This window comes from Protomyctophum bolini (genome assembly GCF_963924005.1).
Source record: "Protomyctophum bolini genome assembly, chromosome: 9".
In the NCBI taxonomy this organism is placed as follows: domain Eukaryota; kingdom Metazoa; phylum Chordata; class Actinopteri; order Myctophiformes; family Myctophidae; genus Protomyctophum; species Protomyctophum bolini.
This window is the reverse complement of record NC_137870.1, coordinates 22661875-22680351: the sequence shown is the minus strand read 5'-3', so window position 1 is coordinate 22680351 and position 18477 is coordinate 22661875. Positions and strand designations below refer to the sequence as shown.

General features: G+C 41.0%; 1 protein-coding gene across 3 annotated transcripts in view; it reads left to right on the top strand.

Moving 5' to 3' along the window:
• LOC308320737 (muscleblind-like protein 1) overlaps positions 1–18426 on the top strand; it is a gene marked incomplete at its 5' end in the record, with an annotated part of 59674 nt that extends 41248 nt beyond the window's left edge. The window contains 8 exons of one of the 3 annotated variants that reach the window (XM_080771389.1): positions 1672–1893; positions 6265–6504; positions 8587–8640; positions 9573–9723; positions 12039–12065; positions 13860–13945; positions 14077–14147; positions 14266–18426. In XM_080771389.1, coding sequence (XP_080627515.1) covers positions 1672–1893; positions 6265–6504; positions 8587–8640; positions 9573–9723; positions 12039–12065; positions 13860–13945; positions 14077–14130 — 834 coding nt within the window. In that variant the 3' untranslated portion in view covers positions 14131–14147; positions 14266–18426. The remainder of the gene's footprint in view (positions 1–1671; positions 1894–6264; positions 6505–8586; positions 8641–9572; positions 9724–12038; positions 12066–13859; positions 13946–14076; positions 14148–14265) is intronic. The other 2 variants (XM_080771391.1, XM_080771390.1) reach the window with 2 other exon arrangements.
• Between the last annotated feature and the right edge of the window lie 51 nt (positions 18427–18477).

Here is an 18477-nt window from a genome sequence, read left to right as displayed (position 1 = left end):
GTTGCACCACTCAAAAAATAATAATAAATTAATTCTTAATTGGAATGTCCAAGCCATTATTATCTGATTTTCTGAACCATCTTAGAGCAAGAGAGGGGTTTTTAAAGTAATGTCGCTGTCCAGCCCCCTGGCTGACTCTGCTTCATTACTCACTATATGTCATATTGGCTGCTGCTGTTCGCAGATGATGCCCAGGCTGGGGCGGAGGTCACCAACACGCAGGAAGAACTTGTGACCCGCTCCATCAACCATCACACTCGTCAACCTCACTCAAAGTGGGGAACTGTCTCTGAGGCAGCCAATACCTTTTAACACAACTACACTTTTACACGTTGGCCTATAATCTCTCTTTACACACCCAAACACACGCACGAATGCACATGCTCGCTCTCTCTCTCTCTCTCTCTCTCTCTCTCTCTCTCTCTCTCTCACACACACACGCACGCACGCGTGCAATTTTTAATGAATTGCGTGCAATTCATTAAAAAAATGGGTTTCTCAATTATGTAAAACTTGGCAATTAATTCAAACACCTTATTTGGCAGCTGTTGCTCTTTGCCCTCAGAACATTGCACAACCCTTATCCCCATCCATCAGACTCACGGAGGAACAATTAAACCATTACATACCATTTCAACAAAGATATGGCACTGATAAATGCAATGAGTAACAAAGACTTAATCAAAATAAAAACACACTTTTCTTGCAACTAACTGACTATATTTCAATGTTAAGTGAATCGTGCAGCCCTAACACACATACTCATAGTCAAGAAACCAACACATGTTTGTGCCAATAGAATGCTAGCAGCAAAGGAAAGGACTAAAGGAGTGAACTTTGTATTTGCTCTACTAAGACATGAGTGTCTATTTTTGTATTTCTCTCTCTCTCTCTCTCTCTCTCTCTCTCTCTCTCTCCTCTACATGTCCCATCCTCTGTTGTGCTACAGTATATTGCTGACTTATACCATCTCTTGTTTCTCCCTTTACTGTACTGCGTGCTTAACTCGAGCAGGGGTAATTTGAGTAGGAATGAGGAAGGATACAATGACTCGTATAATGTATCTGTAGGCAGATATTATTTGATGTCTATTGTCTACACAATAAAATCCTCTGTTCATTTTACTCGATCAGTGTACAGATGCCACCAAATGGACACATACAGTAACTCTCTCCTGTGCAAGCAACAGTTAAAAGAGTTATTTTCTTCTTTTTTATGTTTTGCTTATTTAAACTATAAGTTCCCTCAGCACCACCTGATCCAATCCAAGTGCGCTTGTGCCATGGTCTCTGGAGACTGAAGGCCACTACTACTAGCGCCTATTGAAAGAAATATTATAGATGTATCTGTTTGGTACAGAGCCCTGGAGGCCATGGTGAGAAAAATAATTTATCTGGACCGGTCGAGATATTATCTGGACCATTCGAGATATTATCTGGACCGGTCGATATATTTTTTATCTTGACCGGTCGAGATAAATTATTTTTTATTATATGTTGGGGTTGCGGGCTGAAAAGTTTGGGAAGCCCCATCTACAGGCTAAACATTCCTATATTTAGAAGGGTTAAATGCCACTATAGTATAGTATTATAATTAAAATGCTACCATCGTCTGTTAATTTATCTATTCCTCATTTTGACCGAATCCCCCGTGTTCTGTGTTTCTCCACAGCCCATGTTTTCAGTCTCGCCCAGCCTTGCCACCTGCAATGCCAGCGCTGCAGCAGCCGCTGCATTTAATCCTTACTTGGGCCCCGTGTCACCAGGCCTGATGCCTGCTGACATCATGCAGAGTGGCTGTGGGCCTGTACTGGTCACCAGCAACCACAACGTTCCTGCACCAGCTGCTGCTGCTGCCGCGGCACAGAAACTCATGAGGACTGACAGACTGGAGGTGAGGAAAACACACACACACACACACACACACACACACACACACACACACATGAAACAATCTGCATAATTGATTTCTCACTCTGATATCAGTCACTGATTAAAAGACAGATTAGCAGAAATCAAATACACACACCCCCCGATGAGGGCATCGCACAACCTAATTTGCTGTTACGCAAACATCCTCATGGAAAGGTTTTGATGTGCATATCTGAATTTGAATATTATAGGCCTGCGTTAGATTGCTGCTTAAGCAGTCCCTGTTTGTACAGTTTAATTATGGATCTGGTACACAGCTTCTGTTACTGTAACTACATGCCACCATTACCATAATATAGTCATTACTGAGACTAAAGCAAAGAGAAAGTGACGTTAATGAAAGTATCTCTCCAAAGTCATCAGTGTTTCAGGGTATCATGTTCTAAAATAAATAATTTATTCTTCCACAAAAGCAATCAATCATTAAAAATCGAAGCCAACAGCGGCAATTCTCGGGTTGCAATTGGACAGTAAGTCAATCTCATCCATTATGCAGCCCTTCCCTGGAAACGCTTGCACTGGGATAATGGGGAAATCATTGGAAACTGGCAAGAGGTGGGCGGGAATCTTGAAAAGGTTTACACTCTGAATGACGTTGTTGGACTGTGGGTAATTAATGGAGGTGGTTCTGGGGGAAGTCTCTGCACCCTGCCAACAAGTGCGCAACATGCAGAAAGAGGGAACCGGTCAATGACAGAAAAGAGAGATGGAGGTGGGGTGGGGTGGTGGGATCAATGGGCAGACCTATTACCGTCATTGGGAGATGAGACTGAGGAGGAATGAAGATGAAGAAGGAAGCCAAGAAAGGAAAAGCATAAGAGGAAGCATGATGATACCAGAGGAAAGAAACCAGAGCGGGTCGATTGAATTTCAAAGTGCTGTCGTGACTAATCAGAAATTGTAGAGGTTGAGGTGTGTCAGAAGTCCTGGCTACATTGCCAGCTTGGAGCAGTGGAGCCAGATTGATGCTGCAGAAGAGGTGTAGAAAGATTGTAAACTCTGTCCACCAGTTGGCAAACTGCATTCTAAATCAAAGCTTAACCCAGGTAAACGCCACAGAAACAAACAGATAAAGATCTATCAAATTCAAACTCTTATTTGATAAAACAATGTCAATGTTTTGCCTTCTATGAGTAAAGATCTACTGCCTGTTAGTTGAAGATGAAGACCTGCGGCCTGTCTGTTTGGTGGCGGTGGGGACACGGCTTTATTGAGCCAATACTCTAGCCTAATTTTCTAAAGAACTGGGTTTGCTAAAAATATCTAAAGAAAAGGGCCAGCCATATTTTAGTCTGTCATGTATGTCATTCTAAATAAACACTGCTGGATGTCTGTAGGCGAGCACACATACCGAGCTCAACGATGGAAACAAGCTGTTTCTTTAAGGCTGAGAAATTCCTATTTTAGAACATGACTCCATCCTCTGTGCTGTTTGCTCTGAGATTCAAAGAAACATTGAAGAAATGTTGCATTTTGAGACCCCATGCTTGAAACCCCCTTTCATCCTTCTCCTTTCCTCCGCTGTATAGACCATACCTTTCCTCAGAATCGCAACCTTTGTCTATCCCTCCTTTCTCACGTAGCCATACTGTTTCTGTCTGCATTGAATTGTATCTTTGCTTACCTGCTGCAACCATGGTGATATGCCTGCCTGCCCCAGGGGGATAGTTTCCATGGGGACTGAGCACTAAAATATGATTAGCGGGTCCTTTATTTGTTTGGCCAGCTAAGCACTTCCTGTGTGCTAGGCCCCAATTTATAGCTAGCTGCACAACCGTGTCGCACACTGGACATAGCTAACCTACAAGCTCACTCACAACACGTCGCATCTGCAACGCATTGTGAGCTTGTAGGTCTGCTGTTTTTGGTAAGTATAAATTTGGCTTTCTCTGTCTTTTACGCATGATTAACAACTGTTCGGACAAGCCCTCAGGTTCACACCTGAACTATTAATAATTCTCCTCTCTCTCTCTCTCTCTCTTTCTCTCTCTCTCTCTCTCTCTCTCTCTCTCTCTCTCTTCTTTCCCATGCCAGTCTTATACACCATCTCCTCAGGGACGCTCTTTGCTCTCTATCCCCTTGATCCCTATCTCGCTCTGTCCTCCTATTTCTTATTCATCACCCTCTCTCTCATGCTTTATTTTCTCTCCCTCATTTCCTCCCATCCCTTCCTCCCTTGCTCACCCGCCTCTCTAACATCTGCCTGACAACAAGGCAACGTCTTTTTCTTTTTTAATAAGACCTGCAGCCAGTAGCAGCTGTGGCAGTGATGGCACTGGTGGTGAATTTATTTGTGTGCGTGCGTGCAGAGGCATATGTGTGCTACTGCAAATAGACTGGTTCTCAAAGTGGGGTCTGGGGACCCACAGGGGTCCTTGGGAGTGTTCCTGGGGGTCCCCAGCAAAATGATTATGCTTCAGCTATTCAAAGGTAGCCAATCTACAAGCTCAAAATCTGTGCAAAATCGATGCAACACAATGTTACCTAGGCTACTTGTGTATGTTGCCATAATTTATTTTCATTTCTTTTTTAACACAAATAATCTCTTACGGGGGTCCCTGACATACAATATTTTCAGATAGGGGGTCCAAATATATATTAGACCCATGGGGGAAATTCAGTTTCAGCTTCACCCATGCTGATTACTGCCCAAGTGGGCAGACTTGAGTGCAGTTGGTGTGGGGGTGGGTGTTAGAGGTTACATCTCTGATGTCTTGCTTCAGAGATGGACACACATTCAACACATTGCCTGCAGGAATTGAACTGGGGACCTTCTGTTTGGTAGGATAACTATCACCCATTCAGCTATGGCCACAAGTAATAGATAGACTTATAGTGCTAGCAGCTAGAGCTAGTGCTAGAGCACCTGCCCTTTTGCCCTCTGGACAGCAATGTGCCCTTTTGAAAGTGTTTTGTACAGTTTGTTCATTTGTTTTGTACAGTGTACAGTATGTGGCACATGGTGACATCGATTGGATTAAAATATATTATTTATGCCACAAAATCTATAAATCTCACACACTATTAAGGCAGCCGGCAGTTTCACTTGAGCACCTGCCCCTCAAAATGTCCGTGCACGCCACTGTACCCTTTCAGTACTGTGGATGAAGAGCTGTCCTGACGGCAGACAAAGGAGGGCTTAGCAGATAACATGTCTGGTGGCCTTTTTGTCTGGCAGCCCATCGGCCTCAAGCCACCTCCTCATGCACACAGGTAAACATTCATTTGGTAAAAGGCACAGTGCTTTTCTTCTCACTTCAAAGAGGACTTATGGTGGCATTTGGAGTTAGGGCTGCTCTCTCAGTCTCACAAAGAACTGCTCCAATTCTGAAAACAACACTGTCTCATGAGATCAGTCAGATTACACATTCGGCCACCTCGTCTATGTCGTATGGTAATTGTGTCAGCTCCCGTCCCGCTTCATTGAGCCCCTTGATTTTTTAGACTGAAGCTCCATGCTGATGCCTCCCCCTACTGGCTTACCCAGGAATAGCAGCATCAGGGACATAACAACATAGGGAAATAACCCAGTGTTTCTGTGCGTGCAGCGTGCGTGTGTATCAAATCAAATCAAATCAAATTTATTTATATAGCACATTTAAAAACAACTCTCATTGTACCAAAGTGCTTCAAATGCAATACAATACAATACAATACAGTGCGGAAGACGTCAATAATAAAACAACAGGCATATAGGACAGAATAATCTAAAAGGAAATGTGCAGGATCATGTTGGTGGTGGAAAGGCTTGTGAATATAAAAATGTTTTCAGTTGTGATTTAAAAGACTCAACGGAGGGCGCAGACCTAACTGCGAGGGGAATTTTGTTCCACAGAGTGTGGGCTGAGACAGCAAAGGCGCGGTCGCCCCTGAGCCTCTTTTTTGAGTGCGGAACCCCTAAGAGACCTGAGGGTCCTGGTAGAGGGGGGATAGGATAGGAGGTCGGTGATGTAAGAGGGGGCCAGCCCATTGAGGGCTTTGTACACAAACAGGAGGGGTTTAAACTGGATTCTGAACCGGACCGGCAGCCTGTGGAGAGAGGCCAGGACAAGAGAGAGAGAGATTATTGAAATGTTTATCAATCCAGAGTAATATGGTTGGACCAGCCTGTTAGTATAGTCCAGTCTGTCGAGTTAAAATGTGTATAAACGTTAAAAATATTGTATTGACATACTTCACTGGGTGTCCTGAATTTTGTCCCATTGGCACCGTGACCTCTTGTGCTACTCAGTCGGACAACAGACTCTTTCGCTCACGTTGCGCGGGCGTGTGTGTGTGTGTGTGTGTGTGTGTGTCTGTGTGTTTTGTGTGGGCCCACCCATGTGTCCGCCAGGTTTGTCGGGAGTACCAGCGAGGTAATTGCACGCGCGGGGAGAACGACTGTCGCTTTGCCCACCCATCAGACAGCACCATGATTGACACCAATGACAACACAGTCACTGTGTGTATGGACTACATTAAGGGCCGCTGCTCCAGGGAGAAGTGCAAGTACTTCCACCCACCGGCACACCTGCAGGCCAAGATCAAAGCTGCCCAGCACCAAGTCAACCAGGCCGCTGCCGCCGCCGCCATGGTAAATACCCCTCTAGGAAATAACCACTTAAACCCAATATACTTGGTGGATCTGAATAGCCCTGGGGTCTATAATAGGCAACCTCCTTTTTTCCCCTCTACACCAGTGTTTCTCAAACCTTTTCATTTTAAGGACCCCCAGTTTATGCATTCGTCCACGGACCGCTGTTGGATATAATGCTTTATATCTGGACATTGGGACCACAATCCTCACTGTTAATTTAACTCCAACAGTTAGCAGAACTTTGTACACAACAGTGTTGGAGTTTCAGAACCATAAGGCTCCATTTAGTTCCTAACCATCAATACTTTATACTGTGGAACCCCCTCAAGGACCCCTGGGGGTCCCCAGACGTCACTTTGAGAACCAGTGCTCTACACCAAATAACTTTGCCGAAAATAGCTGATAGCTGAGTCGTGAGCTTAGATCTGGAAATGTCAACGAATGTTCGCCTGAAAACATCTCCCTGATGCTTGTATTGCAGCTCCCAGCACACATTCTCCTCTGTCCCTTCAGACCCCTATGTACCCAACACGGATTCCTATTTGTCACTAAGGCACAGTTAACCACTTAAACCCCAGCATCCATATTGTGGGGAAAGCTTTCACTGGATCAGATCGCCTACGTATGTTCACCAAAAGATTTCCCCACAATAACTGAAAATACCTGTACACTATAATAGGGCATAGAAATGGCCGTGGTTGTTCTGGTTCCACTGGAAAATTGTCCATTTATTTTTCCCATAGAGATTTACAAAAGATCACAGAGTCAGTAACGATCCATGCCCCACCCGGCTATGCAATACCCGTTGTACCCGTGTCAGAGTACCCGTTCCACCCATCTGTCTGCATCCCTTTTATGCCCATATATGGAGATTTCTGTATCTATCTCTCTGTGTCCCTTTATTCCTAATATATGGAGTTCTGTGTCAGGCATGCCAAAATATGTCAGAACAGGCCACCTGGGCAGGGGCACTTTTGTGGTGGTTCCGGAGAACTGTGGGTTCGACGGACTGGGAACTGCACTCCCTGTGGGGGTGTCAAATTTGAAGTCGGTGGGGCGAACAGTTCTCGAGTTATGTGCATTACAGCCGTACACACAGACAGAGACATGGTGCATTTGTAGATCTATACATTTAATAAATACCCTTTGTTTAGCGGTTTTCATTCTCTTTTTTTTTCACAGAATCAAAGGTTTTATGGTCATGATTCATCAGGATCCTGGATGGATTCTAAAATAAGTTATATCAATATTTTTGTAAATCTCCATGGGAAAAACTAATGGTCGATTTTTTCAGTGGAACCATAAAACCCGGGCCACTGCTATGCCCTATAGAGCCCGGAGGGACACCGCTCATCCATATGGGCTTTAAGTGGTTATGGTGTGCTTCATTACCAAACCATGCTGGTGTGTGCAGTGCATTTACTACTGTACGTGTGAGGTACTTTTACTTTACTTGAGCATTTAAATTACTTTAGTCCACTTATTATTATCACAACATATACATTAAGTATATTTTGATGGCAATACTTTGTATTTTTACTCAAGCAAACATTTTTGAACACAGGCCTTTCACTTTTTATATTGTGGTATTGCTACTTTTACTTAAAAGGTACTTCTTCCACCACTGCTGTTATGTAACTGGGCCGCAACTGCTACCTACCACTGCACTGTGCTGTGTCTTTGTGTCGCTGTGTTGGTTTTGCTGCATATACATTTTACTGTTGGGGGACAGTAAATGTTGGGTAGTATTAGCCAATTAACACATACAGTCATTTAGTAGTTTAATATTATGTATGAATAATATATTTCTATTCATTAACAATGTCAAGGGCCATGGTTATTTTTAGTAACCCTATTGTCATTAAAGTGCATGCCTTAGTCTTGTTATTGCTGTATATTGCATTCCAATGATTTATTTATTTTGTTTGTTTGTTTTATTGTTTGTTTGTTTTTATTTGTTTCTCACCAACCCAAACTGCACTGCTGCTCCCATGATGCACCTCCGCTTGCTGGTTTATGTTAATGCGCTTGAACCCCATTGGCCCATTGCCATCATGTGCTCGCTGCCTGCTAATTAAGACACAGTTGGCTGACAAATCACTGAAGCGACCCCTCGATGCAACCTTTGACCTGGTACTATGACCTTTCACCTTTTAGCTTGGCATGTACTGTTAGCTGTGTTGGATTAGATACTGTAGATTTGACTAAAGCTGATTTACACTTTGTCGTATGATGGAGTCATATGCGGAAAATAAGTTTACAACGGGTTGCAGATGCGCTCCGTTTTGAGCTTGTAGATTAAAAGAAAAAAAGTTGTTCGACGCGGTCATACGACGGAGCATAAATTAGACATAAACCAAAGTAGATATTAACTGAACTTTAACGGTGATAAACTGATTGTGGCCATAACTATTTATACTACAGAACAAAAGAACACAAAATAAACAAATAAAAATTATGGATAAATGTTCCAATTCTCTAAAAAAAAAAGAAAAAAGTGTAAAAAAAATCATACCTGATCCTACTAACTGCCCATTTAATTGTCCACAGTCAGTTCATCACCTCCATTCATTCCCTTCGTTAATGGATTGGTGACATGATAATCTATGTATTGTGTTGTAGCCCTAATGCATGATCATTTTCTGTTTTGCATGTATCCTTGTGGAAGAGGTGTCATTATAGTCTTAATGTGGCTTATAGTATTATCATGGAGCTAGCAGTGCAGCTTTCCCAATAACTACATAATTTCTATTGTAAATTGTATTACAACTGTCACTACAGATAGCTCGTCTTAACATTCTGATCTCTGAATGACTGTTTTGTTATCCCTTTAGTCATATGACAGGTCCCTAAGCTAGCATCAGTGTTCTGGCCTGCTCTGTCAAGGGTAGAGTAGTTTGCCAAGTGCTTGCCAAGGTTTATAGCCGATTCATTGGCAACTTATTTTCTAATGAAATTTTCTCCTCTCTCTGTCCTGAATGTCACTGCTACCATTCTTTGATTTTCCTCACTCCCATCCCATTACTTTGGTGTTGTCCCCTTCCTCCACCTGGTCCCTCCATCAGGGGCTTCCTCCCGTTTTGCCTCCTTTACCAAAGAGACCTGCACTTGAAAAAGCCAACGGTGCCACCACCATGTTCAATACTGGCATGTTCCAGTACCAACAAGCTCTGGCCAACATGCAGTTTCAGCAGCAGGCTGCCTTCATACCATCAGGTAAGACCTAAACCATAGCAGCCCATAAATGGTGCATTTATATGATGGTAAATGCTGCATTTACAGGTAGTGATTTTATCCGCTTTACATAGATTTAGCATTACATTCACCCATTCAAACACACATTCATACCAACTCCCCACGATTTAGTGCATATTAGTTTTACTTCACCTTTATTTAAATTGCATTGAATTGAGACAGAGAGAGGATAGTTGTTTAGAGTTAAATGCACCAAAGTTCTCCGGTATTCCCAGCACATCAGGAGCAATTAGGGGTTAGAGTCTTGCTCAAGGACACTTTCGACACTAACTCTGCGGAGCCTGGGTTTTAACTGGCAACCTTGTGGTTACATCCAGCCACTCTACCCCTGAGCCACCGCCGCACCCATCAGCTCATGATGAGGTAGTTTGATCTTCACTGGCCAGGGTGGGATTTTGGAAGTGGCCAGTGGTTCTCAACCATTTTCATGTCAAGGATCCCCAAATTAATATTTATTTGGTCGTAGACCCCCATCATAAACAATCTTGTGCCAGGGACTGCCAATAGTTAAAAAATATTCCAAATTGTACATGTTTGGCGGATTTGACACGGTCTGTCAAATACACAGCATTGCACAGATGACAGAGAGTAGCAGAACAGCGTGCCTAGGCTGCGCCTATAGCCTTTAGCGTGACGCAACCATAATATGGGCCAACTATCCAATATGTGAGAGACATCAAAAGTGTTGAATCGTGAAAGTGTTAAAAAGTGCTTTTATGAAGGGCAGGGGTAAAGTACCTGTCCACCTCTTTATCTAGGGGTCCGTGATGGTGAAATACGAACACAATTGGCCCATGTACGGAGGAAGGAATACATGTCGTTTACATAGACCCATAAGCTATAGTGCATACATCTGCACTGTGAAATCAACTGTACAAATTCTAACAAAACTGATATTATCTTCCATATGTTTGAAAAAAATGTGAGTCAATTAAATTTCATCCACGTGTGTTACGCTGACAAAGCAACATCTCCCCAGGCTGTCCTTGACAACCTTGAATTACACTAAACCCTGCATTTAGGCCCTAGATGCAGGGTTTAGTGTAATTCAAGGTTGTCCGAACGAGGCGATCTATGGACATCTATTTTGGACAGCTATTTTTCGTGGCACATTATGTTTAATCACAACAACGTCACGTTTAGCCTACTTTACCTCCTCAGTGTTTGGGTCGGGACTGTATGTGTCTGCTGTCTACGTGCATATGTGCTCTGCACACTCCAGTCTTTCTGGAGGGAGCGAAATGTAGCGTCTTCTGGATGCATCTAAGCATTAACATTTCAATGGCCGAGGGTCGTTAGAGTCTATTGTTCCGTGTTGTAGTTATCGCACGTCTAATGGTTAGACGTGTGACAACAATGACGCAACAATAAGAAGCCTGCAGCCCAGTAGCTATAATATTGCTTAAGGGGGATAGTTAGTGTGCCGCCTGATTTGACAGAAAGTAACACTATAACTTAATTTCGGTCAAATTACGCGGAGCACTTGGACACATCAAGCGGAGCACCAAAGCTCCAGGTTGGGAAACACTGATCTAGGGGACATTCAGGAGAAATCCACCTTTCCTTTCCTGTGTGGCCAACAGCTGCGACTGTACTGTGTGTGAAAGTGCTTGGACTCCTTGGAGAACTACAAAGAAGCAATCACATTGTTGCAAATGTATTTTATTTTTTTGCAATGTTCACAAATGATAGCACACCATAATAGCTACAAAAACATCTTTATTCGGCTGACAACATTTCGATCCTTTTGTGTATCTTCATCAGGTCATGTCAATGTAAAAAAAGAAATTACAAAATATATATATAAAAATATATTATATGTAATATTAAACGAAGAAACTTGATTATACTCACTTGCTGCATGTAGGGTTGCAGGTGAAAGGTTGCAGACAGTTGAAGCAAGGTCTTCCAGACAACTCTTTCTTTTAGCAGGATCTCTGGGTTGCATGGTTGGCTGTATATATTAATGTTTTGTGTTAAAAGTGTTAAAAGTATTATTATTATTATTATTAAAAGTGTGTGTGTGTGTGTGTGTGTGTGTGTGTGTGTGTGTGTGTGTGTGTGTGTGTGTGTGCATGCGTGTGTGCGTGCGTCTCATATTAGCATAATGTGTTGCAACTAATTCATTTTAAGTTTATGAAAGTCCAGTGTGTCTTCTGTGCTCACAACAACTTTCTCCCGTATTTGTGTGACATTATGACACTTAATGGGTTGTCTTGATTTCTTCTCCCCATCTCCCTTTCAATCCAATCCCTGCTGCAATGCATGATGGGCAGGCTCAATATTCTGCATGGCACCAACAAGTAGGTGCCAGCTTTCCTTACTTTGAAACCATTGTAGTCATTCACACTCCACCTCAACCCACTACACGATATATGATTGCGTTCAGTTTGCCCTAGAACCTAATCTGCACTGCATACTTTGTGTATACACACACACACACACACACACACACACACACACACACACACACACACACACACACACACACACACACACACACACACACACACACACATCCAATATATTAGGCATTCCTTTCAAACTGTTAAAGTACAGTGGATGGATTGTGAGTTTCAGTCAAACTGATGGCATAACATTAATTGTAAATTAATCTATGCAAAGTAGATGTTGTTGTTATGCACATTCATTTGTCATGATCCTCTCTGTGTATCATCCTGGTATGCTGTGCTATAATGCTGTCCTTTCTTGACACTGTATGCAATAAGTACAGTACAGTATGTGCCACCTAATATCATCAGCATTAGTAAGGAACAATTGAAGATATGTTGAAAATGGGTGGAGGCATACATTAAGTGTTTACCCAGGAAGGGTAAATAAAACCACTCTTAATAAAGATTATGAATTAAATATGGGAACCCATCAGCAAAAAAGGAAAAACAGTGCCCTCTTTGGAAATTGTGAGTCAACAGTTTATTTATTTTACTCTGTAAATAAATCTTAATTCAGGCTCCATCACACAACGGTGTCGATACTGACAACTGCTGTTTACATGTCGGAAAATAGTAATAGTTTTAGCAAGGTCTCAACAACAGGTCCGAGGACAACCAGGTGGTCCAAATTTTGTGTGTGTGTGTGTGTGTGTGTGTGTGCGCGCGCGCGCGCGTTTTAATGTACTTTTTTTTGTTTCTTTTCTTTCTTTCTTTAAAAAAAAAAAGGCATAACATTGCTTGCAATGTGATATAAATTGCCTGTCAATGAATATAAATGGCAATAAAAAAGTGACAGGATCTGTACTGACACAGATATGTCCTTGAGACACAAGTGTAGAGACTTGTGAATCCAAGAGAAAATCTTGTTACAGGTGAGGCTGTTGGTCTGCCTGCCTGGCAGATCAAAGTCTCTCATGCCTGAGATTTAATGGAGATAAAATAGCTCCAAGCTGCGATATGACAGGGAACCTCTCAGAGATTGATCACCAAACTGGTGAGCGGTGAAAAAGAAGAAAAGGTTGAGGTTACAAGTCGACTGTTGGAGTGAACTTCTAGTATTTGGGAGCGCTGGTAGCAGGTTGAGGTTCTCCAAGCCTCTCTGAGTTTATCTAAGAGTTTATCTAACTGTACTATACTACAGGGAAACCATGCACATGTACTGTACATACTACATATTTGTTTTACTCTCAAGATGTAACAATAAGGTACAACCTTGAACCATGAAGCTTCAGTATTATTAGTAGGCCTACCGGTAGATTCAATAGAACTGAGACTGTACAAATGTCACAGACTGAGCCTTATATGGAGGTAAATCGGAGGTGGATTACGTCTGTAATTCACCTTACTATGTAAGGACGACCCCAGAGCATAGCCGTTTCATTGGTCATCCGTAGATTCCAAATAGGGGAATGTCCGCATAGGGACAACTCCGTACCGTACATTCGAAAACTCTCAGAATTATTTTATCACTGTGGATTTTACAGTGTAGAAGAGATTCTCTCTGAGATACAGACCCTTAACAGGGTCCATTTGGACTGCTATGTGGTTACCCAGAACTGACATTAATAAACAGTGGTATAAATTAAGCTTAATTAATGCACTGCCCTGGGTTCAAATGCCTGTGTGATCTTTCCCTCCCTCAAGTACCCATGATGCACGGTGCTAATCCAGCCACTGTGTCTGCATCCGCCACATCTGCCACAAATCCCTTTGCAACAACAGCCAATCAGGTTTGCGCCTCCTCTGACAGCATTTATATGTTGATCTTGATGTGCATGAAGGTAAACAATTGCACACTATTTTTTTTTTAATCATTATTGTGTGTGTGTGTGTGTGTGTGTGTGTGTGTGTGTGTGTCCAGATTCCAATAATATCTGCAGAGCATCTGAGTCACAAGTATATGACCCAGATGTAGGACTCTCAATCAGAACAGTATGTACCCCTTCTCTTCCTCTTACACAATGCAGTAATAACACCATACTAAATCATAACAGAACAATAACAGTAATAAGTAGCAATAACACTGTAATACAAGCAAATTTCTTTACAGATCAAATTGGAGTGTGCTGGTGTTCAGTCCAAGATGAGCGACCGTTCTTCATGCCTGTAAAGGAGAATCATATTTAAACTGGAGCGGAATTTATCTGCATGTTAAAACAGCAGGCTCAGTTTGTTGTGGTTTTGTTGTGCGTATTTTATGCACACAGTGACAACAACATACTGACCGAACTGAAGAGAAAACTATTTACATTATACTGTAGTCTGCCTCCCACTCTGTGGAGACAACTTATCTTTATTCACCAGACACACTTTGAATGTCAACATGAGGTAAATGTGTGGAGCCGTAGTCAGAAAACGACATTGGTACCTTCTTAGACCAAGAATTATTACTTTTCATATATTTTATTTTATTTTAATTTGGGGAGGTGGAGGGTGGGTTTGTTTGTTTGTTTTCTCTTTTTTTGGGGGGAGGGGGGCTAATTTTGTTCATTTGTTTACACAAAGGTTGAAAGGTGCACCTTGTATGTAGTTTGTAGATCAAGATAAGAGAACATAGAGAAAGATAATTTCACTGAATGACATAATATGCATGCATATTGCTTTGTTGATTTTGTTCTTCTTTGTTAAATCAATAGTGGATTCAATTGGATGAGTGGTCTTAGAAGCAAAGTGACCATTGAATGTTTGTGATATGTTGTTCACAATTTGTAGCCTATCTTTCTATCTTTGAAGCACACGTCTTTAATCTTGCAGGCTCCATGTCAAAGTGCCATACATCTCCAAAACACGAGTTACATTTTAGCAGTGTTACACAGTGTTGAAATCAACAATTCCCTTTAATATGTTTTTTTTTGTCTTGGAGAGTATCTAGCATCCATTGTCATCGCTATAAGTCTCAATAGCACCATGATGATTAGATTACATTTATTTGGTCCATTTTGGCCCCAGTTTGTGTTGATTGAATAGTTTGTAGCTGTTGTTTGAACGTGGTCGTGGTGGTGTATGTTATTTTAGTAAGACAGAAAAGAACAAGATGTGTACACATATGTTCTTGATATAAGTGTAGAGACTTCTGAATCAAAGAGAAAATCTTGTTACAGGTGAGCTATGTGTAGGCTGTTGGTCTGCTTGACAGACCAAAGTCTCGAATGCCTGAGATGTAATGGAGATAAAATAGCTCCAAGCTGCAATATGACAGGAACTCTCGTGCTCAGAGATCGATCACCAAACTGCTGAGAGGTGAAAAAGAAGAAATGGCTAAGAAGGTTTACGGTCGACTGAAGATGAATTTGTGGCTTGTAAGAATTGATTTGCTTTTGTTTTGTTTAGTTTTTTGTGGATTCAGTGCAGTGTAAATAATCTAATATATTTAAGAGAACCTGTGTGTATGTCTACTTGAGAATTGTTTTCTGATGGTCAGCCAAAGTCTCTTTTGTGTCATTGTTCTTAGATATTGTCGGTGGACTAGTGGGGCTATATTTAAAAAACATGTTCGGGCTACATAAGTGGGGCCAAATGGAAGTGTGGGTGTTTAGAGTAGGTCTCTAGAACAACATTTTGTTGTATTCTGGGTGTTCTTCAGTCATGCTGAATTGGTGAATAAGAATAGTTCGAAGAAAGTGGCGAGTCTATTATGATTGTATTACTCATCCAAAGCCTTAGAATACTCCATTGGGTCAGCACAAAGCAACATGCCATTTTAAACCATCCAGTTGCCTAATCCAAACCGTTACACATGGACAAAGAGCACTATGTTATTGTCACTGTTATCCTTTTGTCTATTTTTCTTCTTTTCTTTCTTGTGTTTTCTTTGAAGGTGTGTTTCACGTCAATTTGTTTTGATCAATCTTTTGATATAATTAGTTCACAATTTCTTTCTTATAATGAATATAAGGTAAAAGTGTGTGTTCATCATACAGTTTTCTGAAATTCCATGTAATGTTGATTTTAGAATGATTATGATTGTAAACTCAATATTTTCTACGTTATATGAATTGTATGCATATTGTTGATTTCTCCGGTCTTTTTGAGTTCTTTGATCAAAGATGTTTTATATCTTACAATGAGGAAATAGTAGAAGAGAGATGCTGTTGCCAGTGTGGCAAAAACAATGGCCAATAACCAAGTAATATTTTAATGATTGTAAGGTTTGTAACTAGTCATATATGGGGAAAAAGACTATTATAAAAATCTTGTTCTTAGATGTTTAGAGTAAAGAAGTTATTTTCTACTGTATCCATTTCAAATAGTAACTATTGTTTGAATATTTTTACTCTCCCTGGAAATTGGGCCATGTTGGAAAACAAGCTGCATATTTGGTCACTTTTTGGGGTTGTTGCTGGTGGGGTCAGGTAATGTGGCAGGTAGAGAACGTACACTGATCTCTTACTTAGCCAACAGCAAATAAATGAGGGGGAACCTAGAAACTGATGAAGGTTGACTTTTTTGCACTTCTGTACATAGTCAAAAAAGAGAGAATCGTGTATATTGAGATCTTATTTTGAATAAAAAATGTCTATAACTACAAGGAATTTTGCTAGGATAACAAAAAAAAAATCTTATGAAAGGCTGGACAAAAATGCTTGCTTAAAAGGGCACCGAGTTCTCATGTCTAATTTATACCTGGTCATAAGACCATGTTGCTTGCCAAAACATTAATTAACTTAATTTTTCGGTTGCAAATCAGTTATCCTCGGCAAGCGACACGATTGTACGGCGATGTATAAATTCGGCTTCACGCTCCTACCCCTTTCAGAAAAAAGGCAAAGTGTTGCTATTCTTTTTTGTCAGCAGCTTGTAGTTTGCCAGGTAAACTTCCGGAGGAGGTGTCCACTAACACTCCACAAAAGCGTTCATACAACTTTGATTGTATTTAAATGGAAGCAACATTTGTACATTCTCAGAGTTCAATGAACACTAAGGATGTTCCTGTGTACCCTCCAGTGAAGGGCCTGGCTGGGTTCGCATGGTTCCATAACCTGCCTAGTGACAGGTCTGTGTGTCATGGCCACACCCTCCCAGGCCCAACCAATCACATCAAGTCCTGTTTCTTTACCTTAGTCAGAGAGGATTGCATGTTAAAGGAATTACATATACCTTGAAAAAAAAGAAAATAAATCACAACACATATTGAATAAGAAAACATGTTACACATCAAGATGTATTTACAGTATACAATATTCTATCAATGTAATGGACAAAAAATTTAAAAAAAAATACAAAAACAGAATAGTGATTTATAAAATCAAAATCAAAAAAATAAGTCTCCTTAAGATATACTCACTGAGGTTTCACCATTTGGAGAGTTAAAATACATACAACACAAACACCCTAGCTATAAGTATGCTCTTTATGTTTGTAAGCTGTGCTTCTAGCTGATGAAATTGTCAACCACATAAATCCCATACTGTGTCTAGCGGAGTCCCTCAAGGCTCTATACTAGACACTTTTCTGTTTTTGCTCTACATTAAATATCTTCACTGAAAATAGCCGATCAACACAGCAACGTCCCGTTGTGAGCTTGTCGATCTGTTATTTTCTGCAAAGGTTTTCCCAGAATACAGAGTCTTGGGTTTAAGTGGTTAATATGAATGTTATTTATCAGGCATCATTTTGTATTGAATCATCATAATCAATAATCATGGTTTGGAGAAGAACTTGTTGGGCTGGAATTCTGTCCTGATCGTCTCGTCATTTTTCATCTTCTAAAAGCACACATGCTTACGTTTTTTGATATAATGTAAAAAAAAAGAAAAACATTTTCTTTGTTTCTCTGCTTGTAGTGCTACATTGATGTATTATGTCCTCTGCTGGTTAATTTCTGCTTGTTTCACTGTTCCAGGCCCCTTGAAATGATATGTCATGTTTATGGTCCACTCCTCTGAACAGCAGCTGTTGTGGAAACAAGTGAATGCCACAGTCTAAAGCCATAAAAATATAATCTCATCTGAATGAAAAACTACATCTGTACTGGGGAAGAGGAGTGAAATCAGATAATTTGTTGGCAAATGTTTGCTAAATAAAGGTCATGAAAGCATGCAGTTTTTATAAGCTGCGGTGCACAATGCCAACAGTGATGGATGTGCATGGAATACTTCTCATTGTCATTTTGTTTCACGGGGCCTGCAGTGCTATATTTCATTCTTGCTGTTATGAATTTGAAAGAAAAAAAAAAGAAGAAAAAAGATAATAAAAATAATATACAAATGGACTGAAGTGAAATTGATTTCTCCCAAGAGGTACACAGACGTGCTGGGCCTAT